We start from the raw sequence: 22,021 nt of genomic DNA on the forward strand, positions 1-22,021 counted from the left end.
CTTCCCACATCTCTCGAGTCCTCAAACCTCTGGGCAGGGGCTGGGGGAGCAGAGTCCCTCCCACTGTAAATGAAGAGCAAGTTTGGGACCTCCTGACACAGCTTAACAATGACAAGTCTATGGGGCCTGATGACATGCATCCCAGGGTCCTGAGGGAATTGGTTGATGTAGTCACCAGACCACTCTCCATCATATTTAAAAAATCATGGCGGTCAGGCAAAGTCCCCAGTGACTGAAAAAAGGGAAATATCATTCCCATTTTTAAAAAAGGTAGAAAGGAGGACCCAGGGAACTATAGATGGGTGAGCCTCACCTCTGTGCCTGGCAAGATCATGGAATAGATCCTCCTGGAGGCAATGTCAAGGCACATACAGGACAAGGATTGAATCCAGGACAGCCAGCATGGCTTCACCAAGGACAAATTGTGCATGACCAATATGGTGGCCTTCTGTGATGGAGTGACTGCATCAGTCGACAAGGGAAGACTGACTGATGTCATCTACTTGGACTTCTGTAAGGGCTTTAATATGATTCCACATATGAAGGGTGGACCATCTGGTGGATAAGGAACTGGCTCAATGGCCACACCCAGAGAGTGGTGGTCAATGGTTTTATGTCCAGGTGGAGACGGGTGATGAACAGTGTCCCTCAGGGGTCTGTCTTGGGACCAATGCTTTTCAATATCTTTATCAATGACATAGACAATGGGATTGAGTGCACACTCAGCAAGTTTAAAGATGACACCAAGCTGAATGGTGCAGTTGATACAACAGAAGGAAGGGATGCCATTTAAAGGGACCTGAACTGTCTAGAGAAGTGGGCCCATGTGAACCACATGAGACTCAACAAGTCCAACTACAAGGTGCTACACCTAGGTCAGAGCAATCCCAGACAGGAGTACAGACTGGGAGAAGAACTCACTGAGAGCAGCCCTGCAGAGAGAGACTTGGGGATTCTGGTGGATGAAAATCTCGACATGAGCCAGCACTGCGTGCTTGCAGCCCAGAAGGCCAGCTGCATCCTGGGCTGCATCAACAGAGGAGTGACAGCAGGTGGAGGGAGGTGATTGTCCCCCTCTACTCTGCCATTGTGAGGCCACACTTGGAGTACTGCATCGAGGTTTGGGGCCCCCAGCACAAGAAAGATGTGTACCTGTTAGAACGAGTCCAGAGGACTCTTTCCAGAGGACAGGTTCTTCTGTCTTTCTTTTAAAAACTAAAGGTAGTGAATCTTCTTCCATAATAGGCAGAACACATTTAGAGAGAGAGTGAGTATAAGAAAAACAAACAAAACATTTTGGAACATTCTGCTACAATTACAGAGTTAAATTTAAAATTCAGATGCAACACATTTTCTTAAAAAGATGTAGTAAACAAACTAAGTCTCAGAGCACTACAGTTATGCGTCCCATAAAGGATTTCTAATATTTGCAGGGCTATAATGAACTACTAGTATTTTTGACAAACAACAAAGAAAAATGTAGCCTCCAAAAGCTGTTTGTTTCCACTCCTAGAACATGAGTGTGTAAACCAAAGTGATGGGCAAGGACATTACTTCTGTGACTCTTGTGCTTGAAAAAGTCACTAGCAGGTGATATTCTAGAATAGCAATAGAGAGGAAGGGAACAATCAGCAAATTTCTTAAATCTGGACAAGATACGTGAAAGTTTACAAGCATGTTTTGTGAAAGAGCAGTAAGAATTGCATGCTAAGGTCAGAGCTTATGGAGCTGCATTTGGAGCAGCTTCCACTCATCACTAAGAGAAGAAGAGTTCTGCAGTCCTGCAGACTATTTTTGAGAAACTCTTGTTAAACAGGTATTACATCTGCAACTAGCACTCTACTTCAGTTAATGTCTAGAGATGTGGAAATTTATATACTAAGTTCTGATATGGATGGCTACTTAATAAAAATACCATACTGCAACTTTTAACTTTGTTTTTATTTCGGTCTACCTGTAAATCTTGTTTATTACTGGTATTTCAACTGGCTTATTGTAACTAAAACAACTGAACAAATTAAGTTCTCTATTCCACCTGCTAAAATCCTGAATTCATGAAGCTGCTGTCTCATTTACTGTAAAGAAAACAGGTACAAAACAGTAATTCATTTGCTGTAGTAACTCTGCTTTATGCTTTTCATATGCTGCCTGCAGGCTTCACTGCTGTTTTTTTTTTTTTTTTTTTTTTTTTTTTTCCCTGCTTAGTGAACAGGAATATAAATTGGAACACAACACGAACAGATCTTGTTCTTTTCTCTATATCTATGCTTTTAGCTCCCACACTCTGATTATTTGTTACAGCTCCTACAGTTCTAGGAAATGACAGACTCAAAGACACTGTGAACACAGCAGCCCTCCTCCCTTCAGGTTGTTATTCCCAGGGGGAAGCAAAGAATGGCAGAACCAGCGTGCTGTTCCCTCCCCAATGCAGGGGCTGAGATCAGTGTCCCATGGACAGTTTAATACCAAGGAAGTAGCAAGCAGGTGTTAACACGAAGTCTAATGACAACAGTGTATGAAAATATATAATTTTATTAACTAGTATTCTGCAGCCTATCAGCATATTATTTCACTGTCTTGTATATCAGTTTTCTTCTTATAGCAAATAAAAAGAGCTTTTTCCTCTAAAAGCACTGTGATTCTATACCCTTCTTTGCTTCTTTCATTCTCATTAACCAGTGGGCACAAAAGAACTTCCTTCTATATCCAAGTTCCTGTTTGGAAATGAAGGAAATGTCCTGTTACCTCTCATACCAACTGGAATGCGTATGGGCATTGAGAACTCAGAAAACAGCTAGCTTGTCTTCAGTACTAAACATATCATTATCTACTCAAAATGAAAGTTTCCAAGGTAACGAAGAAATGAGGATATGGGAAATGTAAATTTAAAAGAGCAAAACAGTCTGGAGTTTTTCTTTCTTTCCTTTTTTTTTTTTTTCCTTCAAAATTTACATATACATGCACGCTGTTATTAAGTTGGAATTATGGTCCGTGGGTTTATCATTTTATTCGTATATTAACAGTAATAGTTACTTATATTGCCAAGATCAAGCCTTTATTGTGCTAATAACTATATATTCACAAAGCAATTGCTGTATTAATAAACTTATTATCTAAATAGACAATACAGAGAATAAGATACATCAGCCTAATATTGACTGAAATGGGAAAAAAAATCTTAAATTTACAGAGAAAATCTCTATCAGTCCAGAACTGAACAGAGATCTCTCCAATACTTAGTTAATTGACGTAAAGTCTATGAGACAACTTCATCCACTGTAGGTTCCCCATTTGAAAATGGCTTTTCCAGAAGTTTACAATACACCTATAATTTTATTGTTTCCTGTGTTAGCAAATGGGGTATTTTCAGCAGAGGTGTCTGGTTTTGTGCTTTCTTAAGAAAGTTACCAAGCTGTCTTGATTTATTTTTTTTCTGATGATCTTTTGTTAAGATTTTGAAGTAGACACCTAGGTCTGCATATAATTTAAAAGATATTAGGCTGAAAGATCAAAACCAAACCAAGTGAAACCAAACCAAGCAAACAAAAAGTAAGTAAGGAAAACAATTTCCTGACAGCCTTTATTTACTGCTATGCAAGCACTTTCATTCTGCTTTGAGCAGAAAATTCAACTTGATGACCTCCAGCAGTCCCTTCCAACCTCAATTATCCTACGATTTTATGAGACACCTGTTTTCAGAAGTCTCTCATGACATTTCTGAATTTTCTTCTGAATTTACATGGAATGTCATGCTTCCCTTGGCCTAAGTGGAAAGGCAATGACATTGTGACATGTAAAATCACTCCCAATTCCCAATGCTTCCAGTGATTTATTCTGTGCGATGTATGTGTCATTTTGCTGGTATGAAAGTACATGATAAAGACAAAAAGACACAGACCCGGAGAAATAAAGACTCAAAACAGTGACAATTTTTAGTCTTTACAGACTGAGAGCAAAATGTGTTGCTCTCAAAGCAACTGATAATGAGAATTCTTGGACCTCTATGCCTGCAGCCACACGTCCCCCAACAAAATTAGTTTATAAATAGGAAAGCTTTCCTCAAATATAGACCTTCAATGCAGTTTCCAGTGCATTAAGGAAAAAAAAAATCAAAAGAAAACAACAACAACAAAACTATTTAAGCTATTATTAGCAGCAAAACATGTATTACTGCCATTGTATATACTTCAACGACCTCGACAGGAAATGAATAACTAAGGCAGCAAAAGCCTTAGTTCACTGGTGGCTAGTTAATTACTTGTCATTAATAGATCAATAAACTGTTTCAGTCCTGACTGTGTTTAAATTACATTAACTGGGCAGTTTCTCCCTGAGAAAGAATCATGTTGTAAATTGATGTGATACCCAAGAGGCAAAAAAGTGAAAAAGTTGAGCTGCTGCACTCTCTTCTCAGTTTTCTGTTCTCTTTGATGCAATTTAAAACAAAAGGACTAGTCTATTCTAAGTGGTTACTGAAATATATGATAAGTGTAAAGGAAGAGTTTTGACTTAGAAAAGTATCTATGATCGAGGCCACAAATGGTGTCCCGATCGCATGAAGTCTGTAGAGATTTTACCACTGGTTTCAAAACTGGATTCCCCTTTCTGAGGAATACAAAATGTCTTTTGTGTGTGTGTGTGTGTGTGTGTGTGTGTGTGTGTGTGTTTGTGTGTGTGTGTACAATACTGGAATGATTTATATAGAAAGCTCTGTAGTGGAAGAAGCTATATAAGTAATTGGAGCTGTTCTCTCCAAGGGGAAAAAAAAAAAAAGGATATGAAAAACTAGTTCCTTAGCTTAGATGTCATAGACAACAGCCAAGAATACAAAACATAGTAAAGAAAGAAAATGTGTTGGTCTCTCCCTCACTAACACACAAATCACTGCTGTGTTATGTGTACAAACCATTACAGGTGTTATGCAAACACTAGTGTGATTAGTTGCTACTATTTAGGTTAAAGTTATCTGTCTTTATTGTTTCTTTCTCCCACTCACAGGAAACAAACAAATAAACAACAACAAACTACTTTGTAAAATACCTCCAGAAACTCACTTTCCAGACCAAGAAACCATCTTATAAAGAGTTTAATTTCTCTTTCCACGCAAAAGGTGAAAACATGGAGAAAGAGATATCCGCAAAATACACCCAAAACATTTCTGAGAAATTAAAAAATGTAAATATCTGGAATTGATTATTCTTTTTTTTTTTTTTAATTGTTCTTAAAATAAATTTGTGTGCTGCTTAATTGCTTTAAATTTGGAAGCAGCTGGAAACAACTGCAATTACAGTATATATTTCTTTTACTACAATATAAACATATGCTAACAAATACAATTTGGTCCTGAAATAATAGTCCTATACATTCAACGAAGGAGAATCTAACACTGTACTCTGTGTAAACCATAAGCTTTCTATGTACATTATCTGCAGCTCAAGTCCTCAAGTAAACTTACCTTCTAATTACCTGCCCAAAAATATATCCATATACTACACTTTTGAAGCATGTGCAAATAGTATCCACTAGCAGAATCTAATCACAGTACTTCTAATTATGAACATGATTCAGAACCTCCTATACATTAAGGCCCAAGAAAGAAGAATTATTTCCCACTTTGCAGAGTCTCCTTGCTAAGCTAAATTAAGCAAAATAATAGCAACAGAGACAAACTATGCATTAGAAATATTTCAAAAACAGCAGGGAGGAAGGAGAGGAGTAACAAGCATTACAGTATCTATTAACTAACGAAATGCTTATGGAAATTGTGATAAGACGCGCGTGCATGCTAAATGAACCCTTATCTATACCACCAAAAGAAAATATGCCAAAATAAATTCATGAGAGGAAGGAGCTTAAAGTATAACACTGTAAGCCATTAGCTTCATCTGAAACACATTTAACTGCTTATATCACAATGTACTCATTTCACAATCACAAAATGTTTTATGTTTCCACATATAACCCAGTCTTCGTGTAGTGCCATTAGAGGTTTACTTAACATCAAATGCTATCATACACAATTAGAGCGTAGATGCAGTACTAGGTGTATATTAATAGTTTCTAAAAATAATTTATTCTTTATATGCTGTTTTACTGATTCTGCAACAACGAATAGTTTTATCAGTTATAGATAAGAGTTGTTGAGAAGGTACATATAGCATTACTATGACTGTTCTTTTCCAGTAAAGCTACAGATCAAAATGAGAAATTTATAATGAATGTAACCTAGCATATTGTATTTCTCACACAACCACATTACTGACCATGCCAATGTGTAAGGCATCATATTATTAAAAATACTCCATGTTTAAGAAAACTGTTTCAGAGATATTAGTGGGAAAATTCCAATACTTATTCAGCCAGTTCCTTCAATGACAGTAGCATATGAAGACTGACAACCAAAACCCAGGACAAAGGTCAAAGCAGTATTTCAATATCTCTGATGATTAAACTTCCAAAGCTACCCTGTTTACCAAAAATGGGAGGTTTAAGAAGCAACAAATCTGAGAGAACACGCAGATTTGTGATGCAAATAAAATAAAATAAAATAAAATAAAATAAAATAAAATAAATTTAGTAGTAAGCAAAAAGGCAAACTTTCTAAAGAAGATAATTTATTCTATGTTTTCAATTATTTACCTCTGTGTGAGGTGTGTAATGAAGGACAACAAAGATATGCTCTCACTGAGTGGACTGGTCTAGCAGCAATCCCTGATGATTTGTTCAGTGTCTTTGACACTGCATTTAACTGATAACCCATTCTCAGCCTACCTGGTGTATTAAGCAGCCGGGACATCTTGCAAGAATATGAGATAAACTGCTCACAGTATTCAGCACTACTGGTAATGGCAGAAATCTGGTCCATCGTTGCACTGTAGTTGAGCTGCAGTACAGATAATTTTTCCAAGCTGTTGCCTCCCACAGAAGTCTGCGGTTGCAGATCATGATAGACAGTTGTCCATACTTTATCCTCTGAAATAGAGAGTGGAAAAAGACAAGACAAGAATTGGTAATATACAGACAGTTGAACTGAATTAAAATAAATCTTATCCTTTGATAAAAGCTTAAAGTGTTCTCTAAGATGTTTTTGAGTGGGCAGTAGGGAAGAAGTACATTGCACGTTAAGCCATCATATGAGAGCATAGTTCCAACAATGACAAACTGCTGAAAGAATGAAACGCTGGTTACCATTGGAATCTTGATAACCAATATAGAATCATAGAATGGTTTGGTTTGGAAGAAGGTCATCTAGTCCACCCCATCTGCTTTGGACAGGTACATCTCTCACTAGATCATTTTGCCCAAAGAGCTGTCCAATTTGACCTTGAACACTTCCAGGGATGGGGCATCCACAACATCTCTGAGCAACCTGTTCCAGTGTCTCACCACCCTCATAGTGAAGAACGTCCTCCTTATATGTGATCTAAATCTACCTTATTTCAGTTTAAACCATTACCCCTTGTCCTATCACTACAGGCCCTTATAGAAAGTCTCTTTCCATCTTTCTTATATGGGCCCTTTAAGCAGGAAAGGCTGCAATATCATCTCCCTGGAACTTTCTCTTCTCCAGCCTAAACAACCCCATCTCTGTCAGCCTTTCTTCATAGGAGAGGTGCTCCAGTCCTCTGATCATTTCTGTGGCCCTCCTCTGGAACCACTCTGAACATGTTCATGTCTTTCTCCTGCTGGGAGCTCAAGAGTTGGATGCAGTACTTGAGGTGGGGTCTTACAAGAGTGGAGTATAGGGGAAAAATCACCTCCCTCAACATGCTGGCCACAGTTCTTTTGATACAGCCTAGGATACAATTGACATTCTGGATTGCAAGCACACATAGTTCATGTTTCATTTTTTATCCAAGTCCTTCTCATCAGGGCCACTCTCAACCCATTCATCCCCCAGTCTGTACTGATGTTGGGGATTGCCCCAGCACAGCACCTTGCACTTGGCCTTGTTGAATTTCATGAGGTTCATGTGGGCCCACCTTTCAAACCTGTCCAGGTCCCTCTGTGTGGCATCCCTTCCCTCTAGAGTGTCAGCTGCATCACTCAGCTTGGTGTCATCCACAAACTGGCTGATGACACCTCCCTGTCTTCCATATGCCTTAACATGGTATCTGGGAGGATCTGCTCCATGTTCTTACCTGACACAGAGGTAAGGCTGATTGGTCTGTAGTTCCACAGGTCCTCCTTTTTACCCTTTTTAAAAATGGGTATATACTGTAATATACTCTGTGAAGAAGCCTCCTAAACAACTGATGATAATAGTGACTTATGAAAATAATAAGGATTAACTTTGTTCAAAAATTGATTAGCATGACACAAGGCTGATGCTCTAAAGACTTAAGCTTTCTCTGTGAGGAAAATTAATTATGCATGGTAAGTTGCTATGGGCTAGATAGAAATACTGCTTTGCAGTACATATTAGGGACACACCAGATTCTACTGTGATTACATCGTTTAATTTTTAATACTGAAAACAGTGTAGTTTATCAATGAACATATGAATCATGTCTCCCACATTTTTTACCAAGCTGCGTTCCAAGGAGAAATCAAAAATTACCAATTCACCTACCACGTTGTATAGAGACTACATGAGAATTTGGTTGAAAGCCTGGGATGGAAGTTTACTGAAAAATTGTTTTTGAGAACGGAGTGATATAGATTATACATTCTCTGACAGCAATGTCTCATTTTTTTGGCAGAAAGTGCTGCACATGTAAGAGCTCTTACATGTTAGAAAGGCCATTTAGAGCCTCACCTTAGATTTCTGAGCCAGGAAAGACCCCTAAACTAGCCATTAAAAAGCCATAGGAACGGCATCAGCAATAGGAGTTGCACTGGGCCTCACGTCTGTGAAGGGAGCTCCTTTCAAGATACTGGATTCCAGACAATGTAGCCCTGACACTTCCCCTCACAGTGAGGGAATTTCAGGCTTTATTGTGGACGCTGTATGAAGGAAGACAGAAACATACTCATGGATGGATCTAGGTTGCCTTTAAGTAGAAAGGGTTAAATGCCTCATGGGTACAACAAATGCATGGAGAAAACTTAGCGCTGCACAGCTAGAACATTTTTTTCCTTTTTAAAACTTAGTCTTATTTGTTAACGTGATAATATTTCCCAGGGAAATCAGCTAGATATTTATAGTTTGAAAATAATAACATCTTTCATGGTTCCAATTTTTCAGAAACTGCTTGTTAGTTGACACCATTCTTCAGTACCGTTCAGTCAGTAATCTGTTTGAGAACTGCAGCCAACTTTAGTTACAGAAATGGTAATGCAAATAATTCATACTACCTTAAGTACTTGTATCATCATGATTTATGGAATTACTCTCACGTAGCTGAGAACAGGATGTGGTAGTCAAAGTTAACATATCAAAATCTAAAAGAAAAGCTACCCCACATTTTCTGTCACTAATACACAGAAATCTCATTTAAGGAATCTCATTTGGAGGTGAAAAATGTATCCTAGCTAACTGTAATTTGATATATACTCCTGGAAATTATTGGTATGAATATTCCCCTAATACACCAACGATTATTTTAAGAAAGCATAACTTATGGTTATTTCTAACCACAAGTGTTCAGAGACAATTTGTAGGACAGTATAAGAACCTGAATAGCTGTGTATATGGCTTCTGTACAGTGTAACACACCTTTAAAGAACAGAGATCACATACCAATTATAATGCTAAGTAGCATCATCTGTAAAATGTTCTGTGTTTATGACCTTTAAAATTCAAATTACTAGAACTATATTAAAATGAGTTAATGTTGAGAATGGTTATTAATAATCTAAGGATAATTACAGTAGTACTGTAACATGTCTTTATTATAGCCATTACAAACACAGGAAGTTAAAAGTTAATGTTTAAAAGCTATCCAAGTATTTTTTAAATTTCAAAAAAAAAAAAAATGCAATAACTTTACAGAGAAGGACGTAAGAGCAATTTAAACCAAATTAGAGGAAAACAAGGTGGTTTTGTTTGTTTGTTTGTCTTCTGCGATACTGCATGGGACAGTCACCATTTCCTGGGTGCACTGAAAATGTATTCCTGCACCTTAGTCCATTGTGTAGTGTTTTCTTTGAGGCTGGTCAAAATTGCCTAGTCCAAAAAGTAGTTTAGACAACCAGTGTAGGAGCTGGGCTTTGCCTTAAATTTGAAACTCATACATACCCAGAGAACTTTGAGATAAGACATAGCAGTTGAGCAAAAAAAAAGTACATAGTATAGATCTTAATGTTTATGTACAATATATGCATATGAACAATCTCATTATATCATTAGCTCATAAAACCCAAGAGACTTTTGAGTAGTGTTGTAGTTTAAGAATGTAGGCTGGATAGTGATAGAATTTCTTTTGATATCATAATAACATTGAGAAGCAAGAATTATCTCATCTGCTGACTTGACTGAAAGATAAATTATACTATCATAATTAGGTAAAGCATCATTGCTAATCAGGTTGACTGCATTTCATTTTTCCCCCAAAGTAAATCCTATGCACAGATTTCAATTAAGTTCAGTGATATTTAAGGTTGGAGCGGTTTGCTTTATTCCATCATTAATTTACACTAAAAAGGTGGATTTTTAGAAAGATCACTTTCTTAGCTTCTTTGTCAGAAAATGCTTTATTTATGAAGTATCAGAAGAGGAATTCTGCCGTTGAGGTGAGTGCTGTAATTTGGGATGAATCCCTTACGCTTTCCTTACAAATAATGTTGAACCATAGATTTACGTAGAGAACAGAATTCAATGCAGTTTTGCAACAAGTGTCTTTGTAGCACAGTGAAGAAGAAAAGTAATGTGTGCATTGAAAACATAGCACCTGTCCCACACTGTTCCATCTCTTGGCCTCAAACTGTCCACATTTCAAGAGGACGTGACTCGCCTTCAGTAGAAGAGACTGGATACTTCCCATTGACATGGAAGCTTAGGCGCTCCCTAACTGTATTCATTATACGGAAACGAGCTTTCCCACTGGATGACAACAGCTAATGGTCATCAGGAAGGTAATTTGCTCCCAGATGACCACTTAGTCACTGACATCCAATTCTTAGAAAATGCATTCTCCTTTTTTTTAAATTTTCTGTAGATCATTCCAGCTGTAAAGGAATAATTACTATGAAAAGGTTTTTTTTGCTTTGTAAAAATAATATCAGTAATTATAGATTATTAATAGAATTTATAATGTTATTAAATAGGACCAATCTAATTATCTCCAAACTTGTAAAATATTTGATACAAATATAGAAAAAACGGAGTCCCTCTAAATTAGTCTATATATTACTCTGTGCTGAAGCACTATCTCCCCAACAGATAAATATTACAGCAAGATGAAGATTAATCTAAAAATAACATAAAAAAGGAAATGACCACCTATTTCCTCCAAAGGCAATTAAAGTGACATTCATAATTTATTCTTTTGAGAACACCATTCCATTGCAATGCCTCTTTTACAGTCCTGCCCACTAATTGTGATGATGTAGTTAGTAATGATTCAATAATCACTAGCTATTCAAATTATCTAATCAACTATTAATGCAAGAGATTTTTCCCACTCAATACTTAGCATATTTTGTTATGCTGGCGATAGTATTTACAACTATTCTATATCATTGATGGTCAGTTTTTCCTGTAGCTAGTGATTAGAGAAATTTAAAATCCATTTCACTTATTATTGAATCATTACCAATCATTATTAATGAATTATTTTATCATTGAACCGTTTTGCTTTTTTATTAGTGAGACACAATTAATAAGAGGGCAGAGCTGTAAACATGTCATTGCAATGAAATGGTGTTTCCTCATTCATTCGATTGGTGCTCACTCAAGCAAGAAAAATATGATCCATATATTTCACAAGTATAAACATTTTTTTTCTTTTTTTCTTTAATCTTCAGTTACAGTTGACACCATTATAGTTCTGCTTTTTCAGTATTAAGGGACTTATAGTGTTAAGATATATATTTATTTATTTATTTTTCATGCAAGAAATCAGAAAATAAATTTCTTTCTAAAAAACCATCCTCTCTCCGTCTCTGGTGAAAGCTCAGAGGCTTTTTTAATGGACACACTTTCATGACCTTAAATTTGGCTGACAATTTTGATTAATATCATCTGGTAATGATGACTTTCATCATACTCACCCACACAGTGGTTCTTGATTGAAGTCTCAGAGAAAATGGTTTTGAGAAAACCTGTTCATCTCAAATAAGTCATATTTCTTTGATGACCGTCATTATTTACAAATCCAGAAGTAAAGACTGCAAGTCCACTCCAATATTTGGAGTCCATTCTGTCTGTCAGTCATAAGCAAAATCAACACTTCAGAAGCTCTAATCCTCAAGCTGATGACATTTCTTCTAGATGACTGTCTTCTTGATCGCTAACATCATGGTGCCTAATTACTCTTTATCCAAAATATTGCTGGTTATGTACCAAGTCTCTTTCTGTTTAGTAGACTTTTTGTGAACTTGCAGGCAGAGGAGTGAGGATAAGTGATCAGTGCTGATGACCAGTACTAAACTGCTGAAAATTCTCACATCTGTAACTTGTTAAAACCAGCTATGCATATTTAGCATTCAGATAACATGGAAGGATGTGATAGTTAGCCACAAGCTCAATTAATATAAATGTAAGGCGATACCTATAACAAAGGCCAAATGAAGTAATTTCAAGATGCAATAAAATTATGTCCATCTTCCTCTGCTGCTGGGTGCTTTGCGCTTGTTAAGAAATGATGCCTGCAGGCTCTTTTTGATTTCTACCTACCATTTGACAACTGTATTGCATCAACATTCAAGAATGCATTTATTTCCCACGTCAGCCTTATGATAGCTGCCTCTTTACTAGACATCATGATTTTTACTATCATCAATGCATTTGTCACTTCAAATTAGATTACTGCAATGTGCTCTACAATATGCTACACTACAAATCACTGAAGAAACTATACAAGACAGACCATTTAAAAGTGGACTGCCTTCTAGGGAGGATAAAAATTAAAACGGTAATCACCTCATATTATGAGATCTCCAATTTTATTTTCCAATAACAACATACTTGGTATTTCAATTTCTGTTGAATTGTGTGGGATGGTGCCTCAACAGTCATTAGCAATGTCATTGAACTAAACATATTTTTTTTGAAGCAATGCTGTAGACAGAAGATCTGATGTATACAAATGATGTTGAAAAAAAATTACAGCACATGGTACCCTTCTCTCCCTCCCCCTTTGTAAATATATATATATATGTATATTTCTCTGTGTAGAATATATATATACACAAGTTTCAAAATATATGTAGCAGTTTGAAACTAATTCAGCTACAGAGTTCAAAGGAGCTACAGTTGGTTTATAAAAATGAGAAATGAAGGCTCCATTGAAGTTAATGAGTGTTTTGACAATCTTGCCTGAGATTTACAAATGTCAATTTTGCAGTAAAGATACTCTGGTGATAAGAATTCTATTGCTCTCATCTCACTAATATAGCCAATGGTTTCGGATCAGAAAAATCCAATATCCAGAAGAAATAACCAAACGAACAAAAAGAGTAAACAAACAATGACCTTATGGACAAAACTCTACTGAAATCAAAGTCGGTAAGTTTCTTAATTGTATATAAGTAGGGAATAAATCAATCCCAAAATGTATTTCAACTATTGCTGCAGTTACTTTCTCCTTCTACTTTTTTTTTTTTCATTGTTTCTTCATCAAGATAATAACACATTTTTAAATTTAATTACCATCCACCGGTTGGATATTTTCATTTTTACTTCTTACAGACATTATCATCTGAGACAATGAAACTGTGCACTTCCCTTTGTGTTTATGTACTGTTGTGATAGTTCATGAAGAGGAAAATCTCTTACTTATTCTGTGAACATACTGTGATACTGAACTTAAGTTTATAATTTTTAAATTCAATATATAATAAATTAATTATATATTATATTAATTATATATTATATATAATTAATATATATAAATTATATATTATATATATTATATATATAATAAATTAATCAGATGTTTTACAGGATACAGTCGAAAGATGTGACCAAATGAAAGTTTTCAGAGAACACACTGTTATCAAAGAACTGATAATGAAATCACATGGTTGTTCGATTTGTTGGAAGCCTTAGGTGGTTTAATGATGTGATAAACAGAGGAGTTCTTATCTAAATTACTCAAGATGATTTCAAAACATTCAACACAGTTTTGAAAAGCTAATTTCAAGAGTATCTCAAGAAAGAGAATAAAGATCACTTTTTTAAATAAAAAAAAATGCAGCAACATAGAACATTGTTATGGTGAAGCACAGTACCTGTATGGGAAAAGCCTGAATCAGATTTGAGATCTAATGTAGAAAATGACTGCATAAGGGTACTAATAGGAACAAGAATTTAAAAATTATCATGTATTGTAAGGAACAATAATGAGTAACAGTACAGCCATACAAAGGAAGACTTGGATCATTTACATGTCTAGTCTAACAGATGGCAATTGGAGTTCAGTTTAGATTGAGGAACATTAAAGTCAAAAACAAAGGACATAAAATAATTTACAGTATGATTATTTTTTTTTCAACATTATAAATAAAATATGGGCAAAGGCACTTTCTATAAGGGCCTGTAGTGATAAGACAAGGGGTAATTGTTTAAGCTGAAATAAGGTAGATTTAGATCACATATAAGGAAGACATTCTTCACTATGAGGGTGGTGAGACACTGGAACAGGTTGCTCAGAGATGTTGTGGATGCCCCATCCCTGGAAGTGTTCAAGGTCAAGATGGCCAGCTCTTTGGGCAAACTGATCTAGTGAGAGATGTTCCTGCCCATGGCAGATGGGGTGGACTTGGTGATCTTTAAAGGCCTCTTCTAATCCAAACCATTCTATGATTCTATACATAACCTGGTATTGTAAAACTGGAAAGCTCACTTGCATACATCTTAAAGTGACCTTCAGTTCATTTTAGCTTATCATTGGAACATATCCACTCTAAAAAAAAAATCAACCTACTGCCTGACCTTTTCTTTTATAATTCTTTAGCTATGATGCTATGATTTCTAGAATTAATGAAAAAAGTACCACAGTTTGAAAAGTTTATTTGGAAGGATATGTGGAGGAAAAATGGTCATCAGTGCTTTTCAGTGTGCTAGTTTGAATCTTAAGAAACCATTTCCTGGACTATCTTGACTGAAAATTAAGGTGAATTTTCATTTTTACTTGGCTGAACAGACAGAAAGAAGAGGCACGCAGCCCTTGACCGTTACTGCTAAAACTTTACCTTTCTTTCTCCCATCAGTTTTTCACCGCTTGAATTCTCAACATACCCTTAACTGATCCAACTTAGTTCTCTCAAGAGTAATTTCCCCCACTTTCCTCTTCAGCATCCTGCTAGCTCCTCTCCTTGGACAGACAGGAAAAGGAGCACTGAAGATCCCTCTCTAATCGCTGCAGCAACAAACTGAATGTTAGGCAATTCCTGAAAAGATTGTTGTGAAGAATTCAAAAAGACATGTATTTGTGAAATAATTGCTTCCATTTTCAAGAATGTAGCTCTCTCTTGATAGAAGCTTCTTTGGCTCTTTACATCTGAACACTGGAAAGAAAACTATGGGTAACTGCATTTCTAACCAACATTCTTTTTAATTTTGTTTTCAAAAGGTGTCTCCTGAATGGACAAGTAACAGTTCAAAGTTTTACCACACATTCTAGATAATTTCATTATTATTATGAAATATATAAGCCGTGTTTAAATTTAAGAATCCCATTAGAAAACTTCTGCTTAAACTTAAGCACGTCATTGGATAACTGAATAACAAACACTACTGTGACTCTAGTTTAACATTATGTTTCTTGCTTTTTCAACATTTCAGCACTTGTGCATTAGAAAATTCAAACACTGCTATTCACTGTCACATTATAGCAGAATGAAGTTTAGTTACACTGTGACTGACAGAAGAATTTTGAAGCATTGAAGGTCCTTATTTGTAATCTCTCAAATGAAATGTGACTTAAAACACCACATTACACAACAGTGCTTAAGTGATTTCATCTATCATAAAACAACCATGTGTTATTTAAAAACAAGCTAGAGGACATCATAATTTGCTATGCTAAATTACAGCAAAAGTTATAGCTTGGTTCTGAGAAAAGATAAATATCCCACTTATACTTATGAGTAAGGGTCACAAGTTGGATTTTAAATAATATATAAAATACTATTTTAAAAGTGTGGTAAAGATGGTGAATAATGATCATGCTAGACTGACAAGAAACTTCCAACTCCCAGAAGTAGAAAATCCTTGAATGGGATTTTTTTATTATTATTTATTTAATTTCCTCATAACCACATGGTGTGACACTCTCTTTCCTTCTCATCTCAGGACCTAAATAGGAGCATTAAAGCTCCATAACTCATTGCAGGGACATTATTTCTATCAGAATCTCCAATTGTCTTTGCAGTGCATATCCCATGCAAATAGTACCCTAAGTGCTGTGGGGAAACAACGCAGTTAGTTGTATCAGCCACCTCACTGGCTTCCTGCTAGCAAATGTCCAACAGACCCTTGTTTTCACAAAACTCTTTCCAGTGTCAGCAGCCATAAGATTCATGAAAAATAAAAAGCAGAAAAATGTGTATTTCCATAAACCTGTTTCTCCTGCATACTCTTTTAAGCTTTAAGAAATCAGACTGTGCACAGAAATCTCCACAGAAGCTGAAGAAGAGGATGACATCTATGAAAATGAAGTTCCTTCTTTACTAGGTCTAGTATTACGTTCCCTTTCACTGAAGGCTTGTAAATACTGTTTCCCTCTCCCCGACAATAATATTCCAATATATAACCATACCTAATAATAAATTTAACACACACACATTTAATTATATAGAAATTACATATTTAAGCTATATATTTGAAATACTGAAAAATTCTTGATTATGCGTAATTGGACTTTGTAGCTTGGATCCAACATAATTGAACATCTAAATGCTTTAATTATGCACTTATCTGGAAAAAGAAACATTACACCATCTCTGCTCCTACTGAGGCTCCAAATATTTACAGAAGTCATCCATGATCACAGCTGATTGCTTTCCAGAGCAACATGAAATTTTGTTTGCAAGGAAACATCAGCATTCATACAGAACAGCCAGATATTTAGGGACCATAGAGAATGCTATGGTAGATCAGACAAGGTTCCACATATAGCAAACTGTTACTGAAAAAGTCAGTAATAGCTTAACCACAGACTCCAATATATTTGGCATTACCTGAAGTTTGGCCTCTATTAACGACTCTTCTTGACACATACGTAATCTTTTCTATTTGTAAATATACATGCCTTTCATCCAGACATGCTGGATACTTAGCTGTCTGACTACATTTTATATAGAATTTTAAAATGATTTCTCTCTTAAACAATTTTCCTAATTCTTTTATTAGTTTTCCCCTTATTCAACTAATAGAAAGTTGATTTTCTTGAAAAAGAAATATAAATGATATCACTTTTTATATTCAAGCAGCCTTCTGATCTCCACAGGGTTCTCCATGAACAGAAAAGCATTAAATTACCTATGGATGAAATTAAAACAGTGACATTGAAAAGGCCTATGAATTTTTTGTTGCCTATCAGATATACACGTGCATTTACACATATATGCTCACTTTTAAAAAAATGCTACATTGTGACAGATTGTTCTCATAGTTTACCTTCTAATGTTATTCAGTACAAAAAATGCGATCCATCAACCGAATGCTGAAACTGTATGAAGACTATTGTCTTCAGTCTGTTCTGGGCAGACGCAGAAATCCATCTGCTTGCACATTTCCATATGCAGGTCTGCAACTTGCACAGCTGACACTGCATATTTATTTTTTCTATGCCATCAGAACTATTCTAACTGCTCCCACCCCCCATTATGGTGCAAAAAGAAAGCAAAAATGAACAAAAATTTCCCCAGTTAATTCAATGAACCAAAGATAAAAAAAGGAAAAGGAGAAGAATAAGAAAAAAAAAAAAAAGTAAAGGAGAAGGAAAAGGAAACAGAGAAGGAAGAGAAACAAGACAAAACAGGAAAAGGAGCACATACTACAAACACAAGTACAGACAATACTGTAAACTTTCTAGCACTTGCAAAACTGTGTGTTTCAGGGAAACTGGTGTTGCAGCTCAAATGTTTTGACAGAGCTAATGTTTTTTCCAATGTAATTCCTTGAATATTAATAATTAAAATTTCATATCACTAAACATGCAGTCCGGATAGTTCAGGAAATCGATGGTAAGATTCAAAGTGTTCATCATCAATTCAAGAATTAAAATATAATTTTCTACATAAAAATCTAGATTTCATGTAAAGCAATTTTTAGCCCATGATAAAAAAAAAATCAGTTCCCCTCCCACCCAATAAGCCATTTACAAAAAAAGATCTTAACATAACTAATCCATAAATTCTGTAAACACTAAATTCACCAAAACCAGAAAACCAAACAAATTGAAAGAGATAATAATTTGCTAATTATGGAAAAATCTTTGTGGTACATGGAACAAAGAGAAACTGGTCAATTCTCTTAAAAATTCACTTTATTTCAGTCACGTGGCAGATATTCACTTAGGCATAAGGATGTCCTGAAAATAATTTAAAAAGAAAGGACCTTGTATTTCCTTGTATTTTTTTTCAATCTACCTTTAAGAAACAAAAAAATAAAATAAGAAACATTTTTTTAAGGACATACCATTCTGAGAGATCAGGAATCCTCAATAGAGCCACAGTTTGCTCAGAATTAAAGTTTATATATATATATTTATTTGCTTAAAAGAACACAGATAATACTTACAATTGCTCCACATTCATTCTTATTCATGAATTTGAAGAAATAACTTAGAGACTATATGAAGCAGAAAATATTATTGAAAGATGGAATGTGAAGAGACTTATTAATGGCCTTATTAAAATGTTAGTCACAAATACATTTGAACCAACTTATTAGTAACAGAGTTAACAGCAGACATTTCCAAGGCCAATATAGATAGGAAACAGAAGGAAGCATCTTCAAGGGATATTAGATAATATCTTTGTTCTATCTACATCTTCAAGACATATTATTTGATTTGAAACTATTAACATCTAATGTTGAAAATAAATTTTCTAGGTTTGGGTCTTAACATGCTACTAAAACCATAAGACTGATTAGTGATTTCTGCCTATGAAGGCTAAAATGTCAGTTAATTTGATTTCTCTGTCTCTGATTAATGAAAAAGAAAGTGGCTGGTGGCCTGTGGCATCTACAGCACCTCTGCTCCAGATGCCACAAAGCACATTTGCAATACAGCTGGGCATTAAGTAGCATAGTTTTAATATTAACATGACAGTTGCAGCAAAAATTTGTGACTGTCATGACAAAAGTGTCAGGCAAAAGTGAAGCAACTGCTCAGAGCTCCTGAACACTGGGGAGTTGGTAAAGATTACTGAAATAAATGTCATAACACCCTTCTGAATATTAACATTGATTAAGTATGTTGGTGTATTTATTTATTTATAATTCCCACAGATCTATTGTTCCTAAGTAATCCAGGTTTTACAGTGACACCAGCAAGCAGCGAATGCATGCCAATGTATAAAGCAAGATAATGAGTTGCTAATAACAACTCTTGACCAACAGTACCTGAGTCTACTCTATTTATACCTGCTCTATCTAGCAGAAATATCAGTCACCTGAACAGTCTCAGCATAGCTTCTAAATAGCATTTTATCTGTTCGGCTTTTTGTTCATCAGTTGCTCACCATAAAATACAAAATATTGTGTAGTAAGAGTAACTACTGTAGTAACTATTGTAGTAAGTATTTCTGCTTAGTGCTATGGTAATTACCAGATCAATACCAGCAATAAAGCACCTGCAGGCAAAAGCCAGTCCTTCTGACAGAAACTTATTTGATCTAGATTCATGAATAGTGAGTAGAAGGCAGTGAGCCCTGTATGCTAAAGCTTTGGTGAGCAAAGTCACCTCTGTCTTTCCAGCTCTCCCAAGCTGCCTGTCAAGCAGTTCCTGTGGAATATGTATGCCTCTGTAGGTGTACTAATTTCTCTCCAGAGACTATTGATAAGAAAAAGTGAATCCAATAAAGCTGTGATGTCCCTAGATCTCCGATACAGTAATTTCTAATGCTGCCTTTTACAAGTGTTTTGTGACAGCATTTTGTAGTATTACTACAAACAAACATATTTAATTTCCTATTATGATTAATAACATGTTTATTCCATTTCAGTCGGACAACACAGGTCTGACAGAAAATCTACAGCGATTTCAATTTGTGGTACAGAATTGCTTCCCAAAGTAGAGAAAAAAGCTAGTCTCTCAAGCTTTATAGTAACATATTTGTTATAAATAAATAAAGAAATAAATAAATAAAAGAATTTTGGGAAGGAAAGGGAATGATTTATTCTCACTATCTTCTAAAATTGCTTACTATTGAATGCTTCAGTATGTGTGAAGTCAGTCTCATCAATCTTATCTGGGGTAATTGAAGATCATTATGTCAATAGTTTCCAGTCAAGGAAGTATGTCCTGACACTGTAAACCAGACACATACTAGATAAAGACAATATTTTCAGTCTCCCTGAAAAAACAAACAAATAAAAACAAAACAACAACAAAAAAAAACAACAAAAAAACCACCTTCAGTTTAGCAAAAGGAAAAACTCTAAAGCAGGAAGTGTAAAAAGCATGTTAGTGATGGATCATAAATATAAACTTTAAACACAATAAAAGCAGATGTGGATACCTAATGTGACACTGAATGCCAAGTGGCACCCTGTCTTGCATATATCACCCATCGGAAATCAGGCAGACTTGGCTTCCAGCAAATAGCTAAGACACTCTAAACAGAGACCTGGTTCATATAATCTACAGGTTTCCATTCCAAATCTGAGAGTTTGCTCCATTCATATTTTCCAGTTGTAGCCGTTCCTCAGGGTCTCACAGTCTCCTTATCTTTGGCCCCTGGTGGCTGGGCTCTGATCACTAAACCAAGTTGAATGCTGTTACTGGTTTGCTTTTAAATTGTAACAATTTTATGCCAAAAGTTCTTCTCCTAAGTGATGCTATGGAGTAAGTGATAATCTAGTAGGTTGCAACCAACTCTGGTTCTCCCAGGAAAATTCTTCCTTGATTTTCACAGATGTTAGCAGTCTCTTCGTAGTATCTTTCCCTTGACTGACATATTTTCAATGGAAGTGCTGATTTCTGTGGCCTTGGAGATAAAAACAGCCAATTCCCAGATGAGATGATCCCAGATTTATGTCCTTTTCACACTTATTCCCACCAACCTGAAGGCTTTTTCACCAGTTCTATTTGCCTCCTGACATGTGCAACAGAGATGGAGGTGAATTTACAGCATACTAGCCCCCAAAGCTGTAATAAGTGCCCAATCTGGAAATTATTAAAAATATCATGTCTACTGTAAATTCCCATTATAACTATTGCACACTTGTTTTCTTTTGTAGATAAGCACCAAGTGATAAACTGCAACCATATGTGTAATCTTGAGAATTACTAGGAGTGTTCAAAGAGAGTCTTCACACAAACTCTCTGTAACACTGGAAATTCACACTCTTCCATAATCTGTACTAAATTCACACATTAGTAAATCCTTGGAAAGGAATCATGGGAGAGTCATTCTGTACACCTCCTGCCCATGCAAGTGATGTGCATCACCAGTACTTTCACTCACTATGTATGTGTATATAGAGATGAAAATGGATGTCTACTGCGGCTTATTCATTGCTGAATCATCTCTTTTTTTTCTTTTTTTTTTTTTTTAAAACAAACAAACAAAAACACACACACACAAAGAAAAAGAAAAATCTGCAAGAGAAAAAAGGAGGAAGCAAGAATTCCTAAATTTTTAACAGCAATAGTGACAGTACAACTAACCTGCCCTTTGAGGTAAATTAATTTAGAGAATTACACATCAGTGTGCAGCACTGCACCTTGAACACTGGTTAGGA

At 35.6% G+C, this 22,021-nt stretch overlaps 1 protein-coding gene across 1 annotated transcript in view; it reads right to left on the reverse strand.

Annotated features, from left to right (window-relative positions):
- The window catches only part of CNTNAP2 (contactin associated protein 2), a 1,164,016-nt gene that overhangs the window by 338,559 nt on the left and 803,436 nt on the right, over positions 1-22,021 (reverse strand). Inside the window, exon 13 of the mRNA XM_066992162.1 lies at positions 6,772-6,972. Coding sequence (XP_066848263.1) covers positions 6,772-6,972 — 201 coding nt within the window. The remainder of the gene's footprint in view (positions 1-6,771; positions 6,973-22,021) is intronic.

This window comes from Anser cygnoides, chromosome 2 (assembly GCF_040182565.1).
Source record: "Anser cygnoides isolate HZ-2024a breed goose chromosome 2, Taihu_goose_T2T_genome, whole genome shotgun sequence".
NCBI lineage: Eukaryota > Metazoa > Chordata > Aves > Anseriformes > Anatidae > Anser > Anser cygnoides.